Here is a 19118-nt window from a genome sequence, read left to right as displayed (position 1 = left end):
TCCATGCCCAACCTTGGGGTGTGGAGGGGGGTGTTTTATTGGTATATTTTAGATATACATAGCATTCATCATAGGAAACTGGTATCTGTACATGATATATTTTGCTTCCTTTTTTTCCCATTCTCCTCCCTTCCACCCTTTTCTATTTTTAGGCAGGGTCTCCATAAGTCTCTAAACTGCCCAGGCTGGGCTCAATTTGTGATCCTCCTACCTCAGCCTCCCAGACTGCTGGGATTATAGGCATCCATCAGCAGACAGGGCTGGTTGTTTGTGTTCCTTGGGAGAGGGGTATGTTTGTTTTTTGTGGCTTGTTTTTCTGTTGTTTTTGTTTCTTTGCAATAAAAATATTGGCAACTGAACTCCGGAGCACTCTACATCAAATTATACCTCCAGCCCTTTTTTTTTCTTTTTTAAAGATTTTGAGACAGTCTCACTAAATTGCCCAGGCTGGTCTTGAACTCTCACCTCAAGCTCCTTTCCCCAGCACCCAGGAAGGCTTAGTCATTTTGTTTTGTTTGCTTTTTTGAAATAGTCTCGAGGCTGGGGAATTAGCTCAGCGGCATAAGCGCGTGCCTTGCAAGCGCGTGGTCGTGAGTTCAATCTCTGGTACCAGTTAAAAAAAAAAAAAAAAGAAATAGTCTCATTGTAATTCAGACTGGTCTTGCACTTGCTATGTAGCCTAGGTTTGCCTCAGACTCAATAGCAATTCTCTGCCTCAGCCTCCTGAGTATTGAGATTATAGGCATGCACCACCACACTGGCAAAGTTTGATTTTTTTTTTTTTTTTTTTTTTTTGTCTTTTTCCTTTTTATCGGTACCAGGGATCGAACTCACGACCGCCTGCTTGCATGGCAGGCATTTATGCCGCTGAAAATCCCCAGCCCCCAAAGTTTGATTTTATTCAGCCTTGCTATGTGGCCTTGTACAAGTAACTTCATTTCTCTTGAGTATCAGCTTTCTCATTTTTGATATGAGAACAGTTTTTTGCTTGCTGGACGATCAAAAGACAAGAGTTAGCATAGGGCTTTATCTTTATCTCTGCATTAACATCTCTGCTACCATCCTCCCTCACCCCACCTCCAGCCAAGCAGAGGAGTACCACACCTTCACAGCGTTCTGGCCCTTATTACCAACAGCTGATTAACCCCAGGTTCTGTCAGTGCTGCTGCCTCCTCCCAAGTGTCTCTATAGCTACCACTCCTTTCCACCCCCCTCACCTTATCACCTCTCCCCTGGATTACTGCAATAGTCTCTGAGCTTCCACTCTCACCACCCCACCTCCAACCTGTCCTGCCTACACCTGCCCTGGCCCTGGAGCCATCTCCCTAATACATCACAGTTGTGGGCTCCTCTTTTGCTCAAATACCTTCACTGGCTCCCTATGGCCTGTAGATTTCACCCCTCTCTGGTTCCCTTGCCTGTCTCTCTTCTTAACAAACCAATCAAATGAGTAAGTATTTAAGCTCCATTCTCACACCTGAACCCATAGCAAAAACTGAGGTCTTAGAATTCTCAAGATAAGTAAAAACAAAGTCACTGTCATTTACATTAACAACAGAATCTCTTCTCTTCCCAAGAACAAGGAAGGAACCTCGATTACTCTATTCACAGCCCCAACTGCCTACTTTTGCTTGAGAACATACCCCACAGTTGCAACAAATCCCTAGCTGTGTTATCTCACTTAAACAAGAATTGAGGACTAATTTCAATCTTGTAGTTTCCTCAAAGGCCAAATTAACTTTACCTCAATTTTCAAAAGCTGACCCCATCCCAGAAGCTTTAGCTATACAGCCTGGACATTTCCCCAACCACTTCACTTGTGGGATGCCCCAACAATGCTTTATGGTGTTTTAGGGACATCTTACAGCCTGGCTAACACCTGAGTTGCAGCAGGGGCTGGATGTACACAAGGGTTGTCAGAAGCTCTAGGTCTCTTCATCAAGGGCCAGAACACCCATTTTTTGTTTGTTTGTTTGTTTGTTTCTATAAACACAACCTCTTTTTTTTTTCTTTCTTTCTTTCTTCTCCATTATAATGGTCACAAGTCCAGGCTGACAGCTAGATCTCAGGAAGCCATCAGATCATAGTGGCCATCAGCTACAGAAAGTCCAGCCTCAGCCCTACTGAGCACAGATTCTGGAAGGAGACAGGTGGGCACAGCCAAACCTTCAGAGATACAAGCAAGGAGACTACTAGAGTCTTTCAACACCATCCACATTCTGAGGAATCCTCAAAGATTACCTAAACTTAATTAACACTTTTCCTCTTGGTGATCTTCATAATTATTGCTCAGACCTCCATATCCCAAATGACCTTGCACAAAGCCCTTTTCTCATGGGGTTTCTCAGGGGTTTGGAGCACCTGCCTGGCAGGCATGAGGCCCTGAGTTCAAGTTCTGATGCTTCCCCCTCACAAAATGACACACAAGCCCTTCTCTCTTCAGTCTCTTGATCTATGAAATGGCTAAGCCAGTACTGCAAGGGTCTCAAGAAGTCACCGACGTTAAGTTTATCTAATTTCACAGACCTTTAGGAGCCAGGAAAGTCCAGGAAAGTGAAAGGAATCTGCCCAAGGTCACTAGTGCTCATGCAGAACCACACTGAACACACAGACCCCCTCCTTCCGGGGCCAACCTCTTCCCATAGCCCATCTTGTAGACAGGGCTGATAGAGGGATGAGCTCATCAGACTGCTGCTGAATCTCTAGGAATGTGGGCCATGCTGGGCTACACGGATGGATTCGCCCGCCACAGCAAAGACCCTTCTACCCAACCTGTCCTCACAGTCTCATGTTCCCAAATCAGCAGGTACCCCTAGGGTACCCCCAGGTACCCGCATCTTTGGGGTGTACTTCTGGATCCACCACCTCACCCTTCCCCCTTCCCTGTATTTACATAGTGAGAAAATCAGGCACCCCAGACGGACGGCCCCTCCTCCAGCACCCCTTGGGACTCTCGCGGGGACAGCGTGAACTGCCGCATTCGCTAGGGGAAACAAGAATGCGATCTCTCAGCCCTGGGGGGTGGAGGCTTTCCCCGTTCTTACCCCCCACCCTAGGAAGCAGGAATGTGACCCGCGGAGGGATCCCGCAGCCCGCCGGGAAGGGTTGCCGAGTTCCAGCTCGATGGCCGCATTGAAAGGGGAGGAGATGCAGCATGGAAGGGACCTCGGGGTCTGCGGGGGAGGGGGGGGGGTACAAGAAGAGGATGCCGTGGCGCAGGGAGGGTGGGGAAGGAGCCTAGCGAACCAGTCTAACTCCCAGTCGCGCCAGATGGAGGCGGTCCTGAGCCTCCAGACCCGGGTTTCCTGCCTTTCCCCTCCACCTTTGTCTCCCCACCGGCTGCAAACTTTCAGCATGTTGGGGGCTAAGGCTTGAGGAACAAGTGTGTGTGTGTGAGTGCCTTAGGGTCTACCTGTGGACCTAACGAGACTGATTGGCTGTGCAGTTATGAAGCTGCGTGTCCATTTCTGTGCCGAGCACGCTGGGCAGCCCTACCTGACTGTAGGTGTCTGTGTCTGTCTGCGCGTGGGTGTAGTTCGTGTGGCCGTGTTAACCGTATGCATCGGTATATGTACCTGTGTCTCAGGATCTGTGCGTCCCACTTGAGATTGTGTAGGTGACTGTGTATGTGATTTTTGTCTCTGCATATCCCTACATCTGAGCGTGTGTTCTGTGTATGCGCGACCATGTGAAATGTGAATATATGTGTCCCCGTCCGGGGGTATCAGTGTGTACGTGTCTTCATGTACATATGAGGGGTGGGGTCTGCGCGGATTCCCCGCCCCCATACTCACGCCCACCAGGCCCCGGGAGGGGGCAGCAGCGGAGGCGACCGCTGCAGCAGGGAGACCCTCCTCCCAGCCTGCCCCGCCCCCACCCCCTACCTGCGGGCCGCTTCGCCGACCGCCCGAATCGCCAGAAGCTGCGGACCCGGGGACTACTGGGGGCCTTCCTCTTGTGGTGTGAGTTCCCCATGGCGGGCGCGGGAGCTGGCGCGGGAACCCCGAGCGCGGCCCTGCCAGCCCGGCCGCCGGGCCCGCAGCCCCGGGAGGGAGGCAAAGAGACGCGCGGTCGGCCACCGCGGGCGCCCCCAGCCCCGGTTCAGCCACGCCCCCGCGCCCTGTGGCCAATGGCTGGGCTGGGGGCGGGGTCGGACAAGGGCGGGGCCTGGCCCGCTTCCCGTCGACTCCGCCCCTCCCGGGACCTGGGAGACCTGCTGAGCTGCCCCGCCCTGAGCGCTCTGGGAAAGACTGGCTGGTCCAGGTGGAGCAGGCTGATGGCCTGCTCTTCCGGCAGAGAAGCTGCTTCTCTGAGGCCTGCAGTGGAGCTAGTAGAACTGGGGGTCGGCCTCCAGACTGGCGGGGTCTGGAGCCCTGCTGCTGCTGTAGCCCACCAGCTACCACCCTGTCAGTGTCGCGTGCCTCTGTGTGTATTTCCTACCTCTCTGCCTGTGTGTACAAATGTATGGAACTTTCTGTAGTGTGCTGTACAAAATAATAGTTGCATTTTTTTTTTTAAAAAATGCTTATTATGTGACAGGCACCGTGCTACCTGCTTTGATGCATTCTTTAATTTCATCCACAAAACAATTCAGTAAAGTAGGTATTTCCATTATATTCATTTTATTGACAGGGAAACTGAGGTTCCTTGAAGTTACCCGACTGACCCAAAATCTACAAGCATTATACTGCAGGGCCAGTATTCAAATCCAGACTGACTCAGCACCCACTGCTCTTTGTCACCACTCTTCACGTATCTGCGTCTTCAGATGACCTTGAAGGAGGGCAGTGGTTGGATATATGTGTACAATAGTGTCTTTAAAGGTGGCTGTGTAGCCAGGCGTTTAGCTCAGCGGCGGCGTACATGCCTGCTTGGCAAACGCGAAGTCGTGAGTTCAATTCCCAGCACCAAAAAAAAAAAAAAAAAAAAGGTGGCTGTGTAGCCCTGTACATATCTGTGACTCTGAATACATGGGTTTATATGACTACGTCCATGTAACTGAGCCTATTTTCATGCCCAGATATGTGTTTTATGTTTTTGTCTATGTAATTATTGCTATCTCTCTTAGGATGGTAGGCTGTCAATGACTTGTGGATTTGAGTGTGTAACAGTCTATCTGTGTGTATGTATGTGTAAATATGTTTGTCTATAAGACTATGGAAGCCAGATATAGTAGCACAAGCCTGTGATTCTAGCACTCAAGAGGCTGAGCCAGGGGAGTTTGCCATTAAAGGCCAGCCTGGGCTACTAGTGAGTTTGAGGTCAACCTGAACTGCATAGCAGGTTTATTTGAGACCCTGTCTCAAATAAAATAAAATAAAACAATTATGGAATTAAGCCAGGCATTGGTGGCTCATTCCTATAATCCCAACAGAAGGCTGAGACAGGAGGGTTGCAAGTTCTAGCCCAGCCTGGGCAATCTATCAACTTTATGAGACCTTGTCTCGGGGCTGATGATTTAGCTCAGCGGCATAAGTACCTGCCTTGCTGGGGCTGGGGATTTAGCTCAGCGGCATAAGCGCCTGTCTTGCAAGCAGGCAGTCGTGAGTTCGATCCCTGGTACTGGTAAAAACGAAAAAGACAAAGAAAAAAAAAAGGCAAAAAAAGAGAGAGACCTTGTCTCAAAAATATGGGCTATACCCTAGGGATGTAGCTCAGTGTGAAGTCCCTGGGTTCAACCCCCAGTAGCCCAAAAAAATCATATGTAATTAAGGATAGGGTATGGCTTAGTAGTAAGGTATATCTTGTCTACCATGTCCGAGACTCTGAGTTTGATCCCAGCAATGAAACAAAAAAGTATGCTTTTATGTATTAGTATGTGGTTGTGGTTGTTGGGTTGTGGTTGTGGAGTATGTCTGTCTCTACAGTTGGTTTGTGCTATGTATATATGTCTGTATGTGTAAATAATGGAGCTTGTAGGCAAATATGTGTGAAACCACCCCAAGTCTTCATGCATTTGTGAGCTGCATGCCCCTACTTCATTTGCCTTACATAAGTCCCTATTTTATCGAAACCCGAACCAAAACTTACTGCCCCTAAAAGTCTTCCAGGCTGCCCCCAGCTTCCATCTCTGGGTCCTCACAGATACTTTTGTGCCCAGGGACCTGTCCAGGGCCCCACAGCCTAGGCAGCAACTTTACCATCAGTCTGTCTAGTCTCTACAACTAGGGGCAGCATGGTATAGCAGAGACTCAGTACTGGGCTAAGAGTCCAGAACTGTCAGTTCTACTCTCCATATGTTTATCCTTTTTGCCAGCTTAACAAATCCCTTCACTACACCATGTTGCCTCTTTATGTCCAGTGATTCCAAGATGCCCTGTTCCCTGCCTGCAAATGGAAGTGTCAAAGCTGACCGCCACTCTCCTTGAGTCCCATCCCTTGCTAAGAGTCTAAGGGTGACAACACTGAAATCCCAGAAGAGCTAGCATTTATTCATGCCCAGAAAATACCCCCACACTGTGTATCAAGCTTCCTGGCTCAGTCTCTGCTTTGCGAAAAGAAGTCTTAGTGGCGAAGATGGGAGAGACCTTACAGATCTGCTAGTATAACACGTTCATACTGGCTTGAACCACCAGTGGTATATGTATGACTGTCACATTGAGAAGCTTGTACCACTGGTGGTACAAATGGATCTAATCACTTTATCAGTCTTTTTCTAATAATAAAAAGCCACCCTATGAGACAATCATGGCAGGCGTGGTGGCACATGCCTGTAATCCCAGTACTTGGAATGCTGAGGCAAGAGAATTGCTATAAATTTGAGGCCAGCCTGGGCTACAAAGAGAGTTCAAGGCCAGCCTAAACTGCATGTACTACCAAGTGACTTAAACCACTCAGCAGTAAAACATGAATTACATCTCTATCCTGAAGGTGTTAATTCCCGTCATTTACAGATAAGCCCCAGAAACTGATGCCTATAAAGGAGGCAGGTAGGTGGAGAACCAGAGGAAACATCCAGAGGAAAAGAATGAATCCCTTGGTATGAGTTGAGTGGGAACAGGTAAGCAAAGTGTCTTGAAGATGTAACAGCTCTCTTGGCCTTTGCAGGATTTGTCCTTGCCCACCAGGTCAGGCTCATCTCTGATTATACCTTCCTTCCCCACTTTAGAGCTCTAGCCACAGAAAGCTGCTCAACGTTCCCTTAGTGCACACCTCCAACCCTTCACACCTGCTCTCTTTTCTTCCACCATTGCCTGGAAAATACTTCTTCGTCCTCATGGCTCTGCTCAGTACCCTGCTCTTCCATCCACCTCCCAGCCCTGACTCTGTTCTCTGTGCTCCCAAACCTACTAATGCTACCCTCTAACCACACCCCAGAGCTCCCTAGCACCTGTGTGACACCATCTCAGGGCTTTTCTCAAAGTATCAGTTTATGTTGGCATCTACCTTTCCAATCAGAAAAGTGTTTCTTCAGAGTACAGACTGTCTCACTCCTTGGCAGTTCCCAAGCTCAACACACAGTAGGTGTCCCCTGCATGTTGCCTAGCAACTTGTAAAAGTGGAGACCGTGGGTTTTGCATATTCTGTGTAGAAGCTATAGTGACACTTGTTACTGGTGGTGGTGGCGGGAGGAGGCAGTGATAATAGCACATAAATACTTTCTTTACAAAGGTAGTACTTGCGTGAGAAGTGCTCTCCAAAGCCCAGAACTTGAGAAGGAGGGTAGAGCTGGGGGGAAGAAGTAACTCGTAGGGAAGGAATGGGGACCAGAACTCCAGATGAGACTTTGATGCTTTATTGTGGGATTTTTTATTGTTTGTTTGTTTGATTTTGATTTTCCTTCTTTTTAGGTACCAGGAATCCCACTCAATGCCTTGTACTTGCAGGCAAGCACTGTGCCACTGAGCTATATCCCCAGCCTGGTTTTGGTGCTTTGTAACCCCTTAAAGAACAGGTGCAGAAATTTGCAAGAGGACATCCTACACAGACAGGAGGCCCTCCATGGTCATCTTGCCCTGAAACCCCATGAACCTCGTGGATATCATGCACTTTGTCATATGTATTTTGGTTTGGTTTGGTTGGGTTGGGTTTGGTTTGGTTTGGTTTTGGTTTGTTTTGATTTACAGTACTGAGTGTGTTAACCCAAGGCCTTCACACTGAGCTACAGCCCCTAGCCCTTTTTTATTTTTTATTTGAGATGGAGTCTTGCTAAGATGCTAGATTACCTAAACTTGGTTGGAACTGGCAGTCGTGCCCGCTTCAGCCTCCCAGAGTGCTAGGATCACAAGCCTGCACCACCACGTCCAGTTCCATGGTACAGGTTTAAAGTCTGGGCAGGCTAAGCTATAACAATTCCACATCACACACAGAGCTGGGCACCTTGTGAGTGGAACTGACAGTCCTCTGATGAATCGGCCCCAGGACTGGAGCATAAGGGTACAGAGTGGGAGATGCTGGGGGAAGTGAAAGATTTCATTCCTATCCAAGGAAGCTGCTTGCACCTCCTTCCTTCCCCAACTCAGTAACGGAGCTGGAGGTGGCCTTGGGGGTCTGTACATGGAAGGTGTGTGTACCCGCTTTCCCTACCCCATCGTGCTTACTTTGGCCCAAACAATGTACAATACGTCCTCTATTCATTTTCTTCAGCATGTGACAAGCCAGGAGCAGCTGAGAGGGCTTTGAGGGTTTGGGGAGTGGGGATTTCCAAGGGAGGAGGTGCTGAGGGAGGCTCTGCTGAGGGAGAACAGCTTTTCTGGCCACAGGGTTCAGTCACCCTACGTTAGCAGTGAAGGACAACACATGCATTGAGGGCCCCTCCTGGCCTGTAGGGGATTTCCAGGAGAAGGACAAGAGCTAGGAGGCCCCAAAGGTGTCTGAGGTAAGGGAGGGACAGGAGCGGGGAAGAAAGAAGGCTCCCTTGGCATCCCTTTCTTCTCAGCTCTTCCCACCCCTGATAGAGGCTCCTCGCTGGGAAGAGCTTCTCCTGTTTGAAGTTTGAACAAAACAGTAAAGAAGCTGAAATCAGACCGGCAGGTGTGGACTCCCTTTCTGCCTGCTGGCCACTGTACGGCCTTTAATGAGTCACTCCTTCCTCGGGGCTCAGTTGCCCATCTCTATGTATGATGAGGGCTCCTTGTGACATTTCAGGTCATCAACAATGAGCACCTAAGATCCAGAGATAGCTGTGCTCAGGAGACCCTGATTAGATCACTTATGGCCAAAGCCATTCAGTGTCAGGCCCTGTGTTGGGTAAGGACAGGGGAGGGCTAGTCAGCCCTGCTCCTGTTCTCAGGGTATCCAAATACTGAAGCATGGCCACCCTGTGCTCCATGAACCCCAAAGAACCAGCTGGTTCCAGTCTCCAGCAAGTACCCTGCCTGCCTCCTGTGCTTCAACTCCCATGACCTCAGCTTCCCTTACCCTTGAATTCTAGCTTAAATATCACTGCCTCTGATCCCCCTCAGAGATCCCTGTGCTTCCTCTTGTCATTTTTGACCCCTATTTACTTGTTCAACATCTGGTTACATGCTCAAATTGTGAGATTGGTTCAGGACAACTGAGACCTTGACTCTCTTATTTATCCCCAGGACATAGTGGGTACTTAATGTTTGTGAAATAAATGAGTGAGGCTCCTCCTTTCTGGACCCAAGGCATGCAGTGCCCATCCTTTAATAGCAGCTGGGTTGAGGCAGGCAGAGAAGTCACCTTATCACATTTTTGTTGAGATCCCCAGACTAGTCTCTATCAATGTATCACATAGCCAAGGGAACCATGATGCTATTATGTACACTGGTCCAGGCCCCAGGCTACAACATGCCTCTGCCCAAAAGAAGGTAGCCATAAAATCAGATTCTACCCAACTCCAAATTTCTGAAACGCTCTGCTGTAGAATCTGGGTGCAGCAGTTTCCCCTGAGAGTGTCATAGAGATGAGGATACTAGAACTGGACCTTGAGAGATGAATAAGAGTTCACTGAATTGACTGTTGTTTTTTGGTTTTGAGACAGGGTCTTGCTATGTAGTTCAGACTGGCCTTGAACTCACTAGGCAGCCCAGGCTGGCCTCAAACTTCACGGCAATCCTCCTGCCTCAGCCTGCCAAGTGCTGAGATTACAGACATGCTCCACCATGCCTGGCTAGGAATTCACTGATTGAAAAGTGAAAGGAGGCACATGGTAGGCAGGTGAGCAGCCCATGCAATGACAAGGAATGTAAAAATACACGGAGTACGCAACCTCCTATGATGTCCAGGCCACTGGGTCTCCATCTCTTATCTGGCTGTCCAAAGGGAGGCTTTCCCTTCCTGCACACAGCTCCACCCCCACACTCATCCCTCAGCCCTAAGCTTGTGCCACCAAATCACTCTGAAACACACAGGCTCTGAGAACCACCAGCCCAGCGTTAAACTCCATCTTCAAGAAACACAGCATGGTTGGCCCAGAGTGCAGCAGGCCTGCTTGATGCCATACAGCAGAGCAGATCTCAAACTCAGGTCTTTTCACAAGCCCATGCCAAGGACCATCCTCCTTTGGTAGTTGGCCAGAGGGAACATGGAATCCAGTATGAGTTCACAGACTGATGTCTGCTGGGCCTGGCAGGGTGGCTCTTGAATTCTCAAAACCAGAATCATCTCTACTTCTCCCCTTCTACTAATGCCCAACAGAAACCTAGATGAGGTACAGTCCCTTTCCCCAAAGGTGGTCCTGTCCAAGTCTCTACAGTGCTTAGTGCCTCCACAGTCAGAAAGGCAGCGACAGCCTGTTATTTTGTTTGGGCACCGTAGCCTTTGAGGACACACTAAGTGGCTCTGTCATCGCCATGCTGTAACATCACTACCACAGGGCAGGGACTTCACCTGTCCTGTCCTCAGGTATTTTTAATCACCTTGAACAAGGCCTGGCACTGACACTGCACAGAAGCATAAAGCATGAAGCCTGGTGCCTTGAGCAAGTTGCTGTGCATGGCGATAACTGCTCACTTCCCAGGCTGTTATGAGGACAACACAAGGCAACCTACCAGGCTGACAAACATGACTTCTCCTCCCCTTCCACACCCAGCTCACTGCCTCCAGAAAGCCTCCCTGATTACTTGCTGGGCCTCAGCCCTGGCATTAATCCCAGAAACACTTCCTCTGCACACACTTGTCTAGAGTCCAGGTGATATTTCTGGAAAATATAGATTGGTGGGGCAGGGTTTTGTTTAACTTTTTTTTAAATCTGAGTCCTCAGACAAAAATGAGACTCCACCTTTGGTGAATCCCCCTCAGTAATAACCATCAATACGGGTCAAAGAGGTGTAACCAAAGAAGCTGTTTTCTAAACATGGATTGGGGTGAACGTAGCTAATGCCCAAGTCCTCGGCTTCACAACAGCAGCAACCTACTGATATTGAACAATACTGCACAGCTCACAGAGCACTTTCATGGCTGCTACCTAACTGGATTCTCGGAACACTCCTGCAAAACCCCTGTTTTTCAGATAAGGGAAGTGAGGTTTGGAAGGGCGACTAAATATAAACACAGTAGCAACACTTTGTGTTTCTAGAGTGACTTCTCCTCCAAATAATGTTCATTATTTGAGAATCTTGGAAAGAGAAAGGTCATAGACCCATGTTCAGAGGCTCAGTCACCTCTGTAAGAAAGTCCTCTCCAGGGGCTGGGGATTTAGCTCAGCAGCATAAGCGCCTGCCTTGCAAGCAGGCAGTCGTGAGTACCGAAAAAGACCAAAAAAAAAAAAAAAAAAGGGAAAGTCCTCTCCTTCCTTGTGAGACAGTCATGGAATCTGTGAGCTTATCCAGTGTCATGGGGCTTTATGGAAACTGATCCAAAATATAAACTTTCATTTACCCAGCTGATACCTTTCTTAACTCTATCAAGTTCCTTCACTTCTCTTTTGGGCCATTTCCCATCTGCAGAATGAGTTGGGTCAGACGATCTTTAAGGCTCACCCCCACTCTGTATCCTTCAGAGTCATAAAAATGAGTACTGTACCAGTCTTGGGGTCAAGCAACTTGAATATAGATCTCAGTTTGATCAAATCAAACATGTACTGTGTCTGAGCCTCAGTTTTTTTCATTTACAAATGGGATCTCATAAGAGAATGAACACAGGGGCTCTGACACATTGAGAATCAGAATAATAAATGTCAGATGTCCTCTCTTCTGCTAAATCTGTGCAGGGCAATGAGAAAATCAGGAGAATCCCAAAAGATGAAAGTCAAAATTCCATTACAAGTTGAGTTCTTATCTCCTAGTAGGAGAAACAGATGAGAGGGGATAAGACCTGCATCTCTTAGGTCTTTGGTTCAAAGACTGGAATGAAAGAGATAATGATTTTCCAAGTAAAGGCCCGTGACCTCCTGGGAATTCTCTATGTATGCCTTCTCCATCTCCCCAATCTCCATTCTGAACATTCTCCCTGAAAGGGTTAATCATTCCTTGGGCTCCCCCTTCCTGGCCAGCAATCCCAGCGGAGATTAGTGAGATCAGATTTTTGTTTCTCTTAATAAACAGAAAAGCTGGTCCAGGCAGGTGACAAGGAAACAATTATGATAATAGGAGGCTGGAGCAAAAAAGAACAGGACTTCCCTCCGCTATACCTGGGTCTATCTCCAGACCTGGGAAAACAATAGCTAGGATCAGGGGTGCTGCCCATGCACGTGGGCTCAATCAGGCTGAACTGCTGCCCAGAAAGCCCAGTGCCACCCAATACCAAACACAAAGCAAAGGAGACTTGGCCATGGACCAATGACCCCAAGTCCAGTCTGCTGGAGGAGAGACCTGTAGGCTTATAATATTTTCAGCCTCCTACTTCCAGGTAGGATCCCTGGGAAGAAGGGTTCACTGCCCTTAGTACACCACCAGCCCACTAACCTTCTGCCAGCTAATCCTGATAGTCTGACGGCAGTCTGTCCTACTGCAGTTCTGACCCATGCCCTCCTGAGTGAGATGAGGGTAACTTCACACCCAACCCCAGTGGAGCCGCTCTGGAACTCAGGGCTCTCCCCTCCCTCCCCATGTGAGGGCTGCAGAACCTTTGAAAACACTCCTCACCCAAACCTCCCCTCCGGGCTTGGCCCAACCACCCCAGCTCCAGCTTCTCTTTGTGGCTGGGCCTGCAGGGTAGCAGGGCCCTCATCCAAAAGAAAGATATGCCGGATGCAATCACACAACAGGCTTTCCACCCTCTTCCTGAACACCCCTAAATAAAGTGTTCCTTCTACTTTTCCTCCAGAGAAAGTGGTTAAAGGACACCAGAAGGGTAATCGCAGGAGGCATGGCATGGGCCCACACACCCCACCATTTCTGCACCTCCCTCACTGCAGCAGGAGCAAAGGAAAAGTAGACTTTCTTTGGAAGCTACAAGCCCCACCCTCTTGCAGAAACTAAAACGCTCCCCACCCAACAGGAGACAAAAAAAAAAAAAAAAAGGGAAAGAGCCAAACACCAAGCAAGTGGCTGCAAGTAAAGTGACCCTGGTACGGATGAGCCAGGTCAACCTCCCTCTTCTCAGGATCCCCACCCTTCAGGCCAGAGGAGGTGATCAGGGACTCAAACTCAGAAAGATTAGGAAAGAAGTGTGTATTTTAAGTACCCACCCGAGCCCAGGTACAGCCTCCCAGATGAGTTTGGGCTTCAGTTTCCCCCTATGTGTAAGCACACCTACAACCCAAGCATGTACCTATCAGGGCTGGAGACAGGAGAGATGGGGAAGGGCTGCTGGTTCTCCGTTGAGGATGGTGAGCTCACCACCTCAGGAGGTGAATGTTTGTGGTTTGGCCCAGGTGAGCTGGGGGGGGGGGGGGCTGTGATCAGGTGGGAAAAGCTAACAGTCAACCTAAGGTACGCTAAACTCAAGATGGGTCCTTTATAGGGTGGGCAACTTAGAACTACCTGCCTATCTGGTGGGCAGGAAATTCCTTTTGAGTGCAATTGGCTTTCTGGACCCAGAAAGACCCTCACCAGAGGCCCAAGGCCACCTGCCTCTCCCACTGGCTCCAGTCCAGGGTCAAGCTCTTGACCCCCTGACTCAGCACAGGACAGAACCTGGGTGAGCCGGACTGCGGGAGGGGGAATGCCTGGCTGCCAACACTTCCTGCCGAAACCCGGGGATCCCTGCCGCGGCCGGTTAGGGGGTCTCCTCCTCTGAGTGTGGCGCGCTGAGTCTGCGGTAGGGCGCAGGATAGGGGTGCTTGGGCTGAGCCTAGGGCTCTTCGCTGTCGCAGCACCACAGCTTTGGAGCCAGCCCCTCCCACACACCGTGACCCCCGGCGGAGCCGCCCCGCGCCCCCTCGGCGCACCCAACGCTCAGCCCAGCCCAGCCCAGCCCAGGTGTCCGGCAGCCTCACCTCGGCCCTTGCCCTTGGCCTTCTTGGTCCTGTCGTCCGCCTTCTTCGCGCGGGGGGCAGCCGACTCGGCGCCCTCGGTCCCCGCCGCCTTCTTCTTGCGCCGCTTGCCCCGCAGCCAGCTGAAGGCGCGGCGGAGGCCCGACGCGCCCGAGCGGGACTTTTTCCTGCGCGGGGGGCTGCCGGCGCCCCCCGACTCGTCGGCCGCAGGTGCGGCGGGGGGCGCACGGGCTGCCATGGCGCGGCGCGGACCTGGCGGGGGTCAGGCCCCCTGCGAAGCGGCGTCCATGCGCGGGGCTGCCGCCGGCGAGACGCGCCCGGAGAAAAGTTTGGGCGGCGGAGGCGAGCGAGCGAGCCCGGCGGGCGGCGGGAGGGGCCGGCGGGCGGGGCGCGGGCGGCGGGGGAGACGGAGCGGAGCAGGGAGCGGCCGCGGGGCGGGAGCGGCGCTGCCTCCTGCCCCTCCCCGCCGCCGCCGCCGCCGCAGCCGCTGCCGCTGGGGCCCGAGAGGGCGAGGTCAGGTCCCGAGGTTCCGTGCAGGCCGGGGAGGTGGGGGCGACCTGGAGGGCACCGTGCCTAGGGTCCGTCCAGAGGGAGCTCAAAGGCGCTGCGCTGCAGAAGACAGTGGAGGGTGGCGGGTGTGGAAGGAGAGGCGAAATACTGGGGATAGAGTTGAGGGGTTCTTGGATTATTTTCCTGAGATATGAGATTTCGAAGAATTCGTTCTAGGATCCGGGCAATATTAGGGGAGAGGGAAGACTTAAGACCTGCAACTGGCAGTGGACATTCCCCTGCCGTCTGCCCCTGCCCAATGTTCCTTTGCTCCTCACCACACCTACCCCCAGGCTCCAACAATCCCAGGCTTCCTGCTTTGCAGCTTCACCCTTGGTGCCTGGGAGCAGGGACAGTCTTTCCTCAGTTTACCCTTAGCCTAAACTTTGACTCTCCAGGGTTCTGTGCATGGGTCAGATTTCCCACTGAGATTGTCTAACTTGATGCATTAGGGTGGGTTTTGGAGCAGATGAGAAATGTGACTGAGGAAGCTGGTAGAAAAGAAAGCTTTAAAGAGTCATGGAAATGCTGTGCTCATTTCCTCCAGTCCTCTAGCTCTGTTATAGCTAGCCGAACCCTTTTATGTCCTCTGATTCCACAGCAAGCTATGAGGAGAGTAGGACATGGAATGTTACCCTTCAGTACAGAAGGGAGATTGAGACCAGAAAGAGAAGGTGATTGCTTCAGAACACAGAGCGGGTCAGCAACAGAGGAGCCAAGGCTAGCATCTGGAAGTTGTCACTGCCAGGGGGCTAAAAATTGCCTGAGGGGCCCATTGTGGATTCGGCAACTTTGTACTTTTCCCCTAGGTTCCTAGAAAGGTCAGGTCCAGTCTTGGTCTCCAAGAGGGCAGAGGCTCTTTTGTCTAGGGTACCCAGCCCTGTCAACCCTGGTCCAATGTAGATAGCACTTACTATAACTTTGTAGGGTAATTAAAGTGCAGAGCAAGATCTCCCTAAACTGCCTGACCCTAAATGTCCCCAGGGGCTCAGCTGGCATGAACCTGGGTCATCACTGACCCTGGAGGTTCCAGCTGTTCCTGGGGTCCTGGGGAAACTCACTATCCTCTGCCAGCAGTGTTTCTTGGTAACACCTTTTACTGAGATCAAACATGCAATCCCAGAGCACCCATTCTAGTCCTTTGCTGGTTAGGGTCAAAGGAAAAGTGTTACAGGCTGAGCATTGCAGAGAGTGTGATGTGCAGGGCCTCAGCCATGTGACAGAGTAAATGCACGGTGAGGGACAAGGGAGGAATGCAAAGACTCCATTTTGGAAGAGATGGGCAGAAGAATGCCAGTTAATCTTGCCCTGCATCAACTCTTTTTTTTTTTTTTTTTTTGTCTTTTTCGTTTTTATCGGTACCAGGGATCGAACTCACGACTGCCTGCTTGCAAGGCAGGCGCTTATGCTGCTGAGCTAAATCCCCAGCCCCTCTGCATCAACTCTTTCAGCTATTTTTTCCAGTGCACAGGACTATCAACTAAATTTGCAAGACCCTTTGTTCAAAAACTTAATATGAATTTGGGTCTGGGAGTGTATGAAATAATAGAGTGCTTGCAAGAATTAGCAAAGCCCTAACTTCTATCCTTAAAATTTACTAAGAAAAAACAAAAATTACTGAGATTTTCAACACTCGGAAAAGTTGAGGTAGGAAGATAACAAATCTGAATCTGGCTGGGCCTGGTGGTACATGCCTATAATCCCAGTGATCAGGAGGATTACTATACATTTCAGGCCATCCTTCACTACATAGTGAGTTCAAGGCCATCCTGAATTATATAATGAAACTCTATCTTGGGGCCAGGGATTTAGCTCAGTGGCATAAGTGCCTGCCTGGCAAGCACAACGTAGAGTTTGGTCCCCAGTACCTAATCATGATAATAATAATAAGACCCTGTCTCAAAAAAACAAACAAAAAACAAGTTTCAACCCAGCCCAGGCAAACTACTGTACAAAACTTAGAATTTAACTCAAAATTTGAAAAAGGGCTGGGGGTGTAGCTAAGCACAAAAGCCCTGAATTCCATCCCCAGTACCAAAACAACAAATAGTAAAATAAAAACAGTTTCAGGAGAGCAATAGCAAAGCATCTGACTAAGTCCAGGTCCTTTCTTTTCTTTTCTTTTCTTTTCTTTTCTTTTCTTTTCTTTTCTTTTCTTTTCTTTTCTTTTGTACCAGTAATCGAACTGGGACTTCATGCTTGCCAGGCGGATGCTGGGCTGCTAGACTATTCCTGGTGGATTTTTCTACCCCTGGGGCCTTTCTGAGTTCAGGGCCCCCCATGACTGCAGAGTGCACAGACCTATGAAGTTGGCTTTGCCAGTGTCATGGTTTCTTGGGAGGCTCCTCTCAAAGAAGACTCTCCAGAGGTCAAGCCAGAGATTAGCACGCTAGATTTGGAGGGAAAGAAGGAGGGGGCTAAGGAAAGTTTCAGGATTGTATTTCCTTCACTACTCCTCAAACCCCCAGATATCCTCACCTCCTCTCAGGTTGGACCACCTCAAAGCAGTAGCCCCGTTTTCCTTCTTATCCCCTGACCTCAGGACAGACATGCTTCTGAGACACTAGTCCTGGGAAGGGCTAGCCTGTGCCCAGCTGCAGCCACATCCTGTCCCCTGGATTAATGATTGTTCAGCTCTGCTACCTTCCTTTGCAGGCTGTACAGAGCAGCCAGGGAGCTGATTTCCCAGAAGTCCCTATGGGCAGGGCCCAAAGTCCAACCTGGAGCCAGACTGTCAGCTGACCCAGCAGGAAGTTGCTGTCCTTGTGTCCCCAGGGAGGAACTAGCAATAACCAGACTTGGGGGAGCAGCCCAAGGGCCGACCAACCTTGCCTCACTGTTTTAGGAAAGCCCAGGACCACATCAGTGTTGTCCTCAAACAAACCCAAACTGCTTAGAAGACCTGCCCCCGCCCCCAGGTACCAGCTCTGTCTCCTGCTGGGCCAAGCCTCCTCCCGCACACAGATGCTACACTTCAGAGCAGGCAGCCAGACCACTCCTTTCACAGGGAGTTTGGAAAAGGAAGAGAGCCTGGAGGTGGGAGTACTGTGGCTTCTTTCCTTTCTTGGACCATTTGGAGGGGCTGGAATAGTGGTGAAGGGTGGGAGGCCAGTGTTCCTGTGTCCCCTAATCCTTGGCTCTTGGCATCTGGGGCTGCCCTGTTAACATTTCAGACAATCTCCCTGCTGAGGTCTTCTCGGATCCTCCTAGTAGCTCTTAGAATCAGACTCCAAGCGTAGGTCCTCTCCATTTCCCCCGCCCCTACATGGATGAGAGGTGAAATAATTTGCTGGCATATTAGTGACATGTGGCCAAATGAAGATGAAAGCTTATGGGCTCCCAGCTCCAAGTGCCAGCTTCTGGGAAGCTAAGGGAGAGGAGAGGAGAAGACAAGGGAGAAGACACAGGAAGCAGTAGAGGCTACTGTTGCTGCCTGGGACCAGGTTGTTTCCTTTCATTCCTACAAGGGCTTCTCCCGAGCACCAGCTCTGTGTTCCAGGTTTACAAAAAGACTGATCAGATAATCAGTGATCCAACTGTTATTCTGTTCGCTGAACTCAGTGGTTTCCCTCATGTTAGCTTGTAGGCCCACCTACTTGAGAGGCCTGAGAGGGGATCACTAAAGCCCATGAGTTTGAGATCAGCCTGAGCAACTTAGTGTGACACTGTCTCAAAAACAAAAAATTAAAAAAAAAAAAAAATCTCTGCTCACTTCAGTAGAACATATACTAAAATTGGAACAGTATAGAGAAGATTAGCATATTCCCTGCGCAACGATGACACCCAAATCTATGAAGTGCTCCATGTTTTTTAAAAATTTCTTTTACCAGCACTCAGGAGGCTGAGGTGGGAGTATCCTTGCAAGTTCGAGACCAGCCTGGGCTACAAATTGAGCTCAAAGCCAGCCTGAAGTGCATAGCGAGACCCTGTCTCAAAATGACAAAAAAAAATTTCTTTTAGCAGTGGAACTTCTTTTTTCCTTCCTCAAACAAAATACAAACCCTGCAGATGACATGCATAAAAGCAATATTTTATAAAGATAAGTTTAATATATAAATCAAAACTTGACAATCTTTACTTACCATGAAGTAAATCAGAGTTGGGATCAGTGATGACATTCAGATGGACTGAAAACTTGAAACCCTGAGTTGCAGGGTGGGGTGGGGAGGGGGCGGTTATGGATTTAACTGAGTGCCAGAATTCAATTCATTTCTACAGTGGTTTGTTTTGGTTAGTCGGTAGTTAACAAATACTGAGTCTCACAGACAAGCAGAGGCAAACGGTTAAG

The 19118-nt window shown here is 49.8% G+C and overlaps 1 protein-coding gene, 1 long non-coding RNA gene and 1 other non-coding gene across 4 annotated transcripts in view; 2 read left to right on the top strand and 1 right to left on the bottom strand.

The window, feature by feature from the left end:
- Nhsl3 (NHS like 3) overlaps window positions 1–14632 on the bottom strand; it is a 29387-nt gene extending 14755 nt beyond the window's left edge. Inside the window, exon 1 of one of the 2 annotated variants that reach the window (XM_063235994.1) lies at window positions 14285–14632. In XM_063235994.1, the coding sequence (XP_063092064.1) occupies window positions 14285–14519 (235 nt within the window). In that variant the 5' untranslated portion in view covers window positions 14520–14632. Of the gene's footprint in view, window positions 1–3884; window positions 4145–14284 lie in introns of those variants that run through there. The other variant, XM_005004225.4, reaches the window with a different exon arrangement.
- On the top strand, window positions 3727–9584 carry LOC111757187 (uncharacterized). Its single transcript, XR_002791549.2, has 3 exons — window positions 3727–3962; window positions 6894–7000; window positions 7791–9584. It is a non-coding gene; the product is annotated as an uncharacterized LOC111757187 (long non-coding RNA).
- Window positions 14633–18536: 3904 nt separating the features above from the next.
- LOC111757239 (U6 spliceosomal RNA) lies at window positions 18537–18641 on the top strand. Its single transcript, XR_002791615.1, has one exon. It is a non-coding gene; the product is annotated as a U6 spliceosomal RNA (small nuclear RNA).
- The last annotated feature ends 477 nt before the right edge of the window (window positions 18642–19118 follow it).

This window comes from Cavia porcellus, unplaced genomic scaffold (genome assembly GCF_034190915.1).
Source record: "Cavia porcellus strain 051 isolate PalLab524CR breed Dunkin Hartley unplaced genomic scaffold, mCavPor4.1 scaffold_25, whole genome shotgun sequence".
Lineage (NCBI taxonomy): Eukaryota > Metazoa > Chordata > Mammalia > Rodentia > Caviidae > Cavia > Cavia porcellus.
The sequence above is the reverse complement of the archived record's forward strand: the minus strand, read 5'-3'. Positions and strand labels throughout refer to the sequence as shown.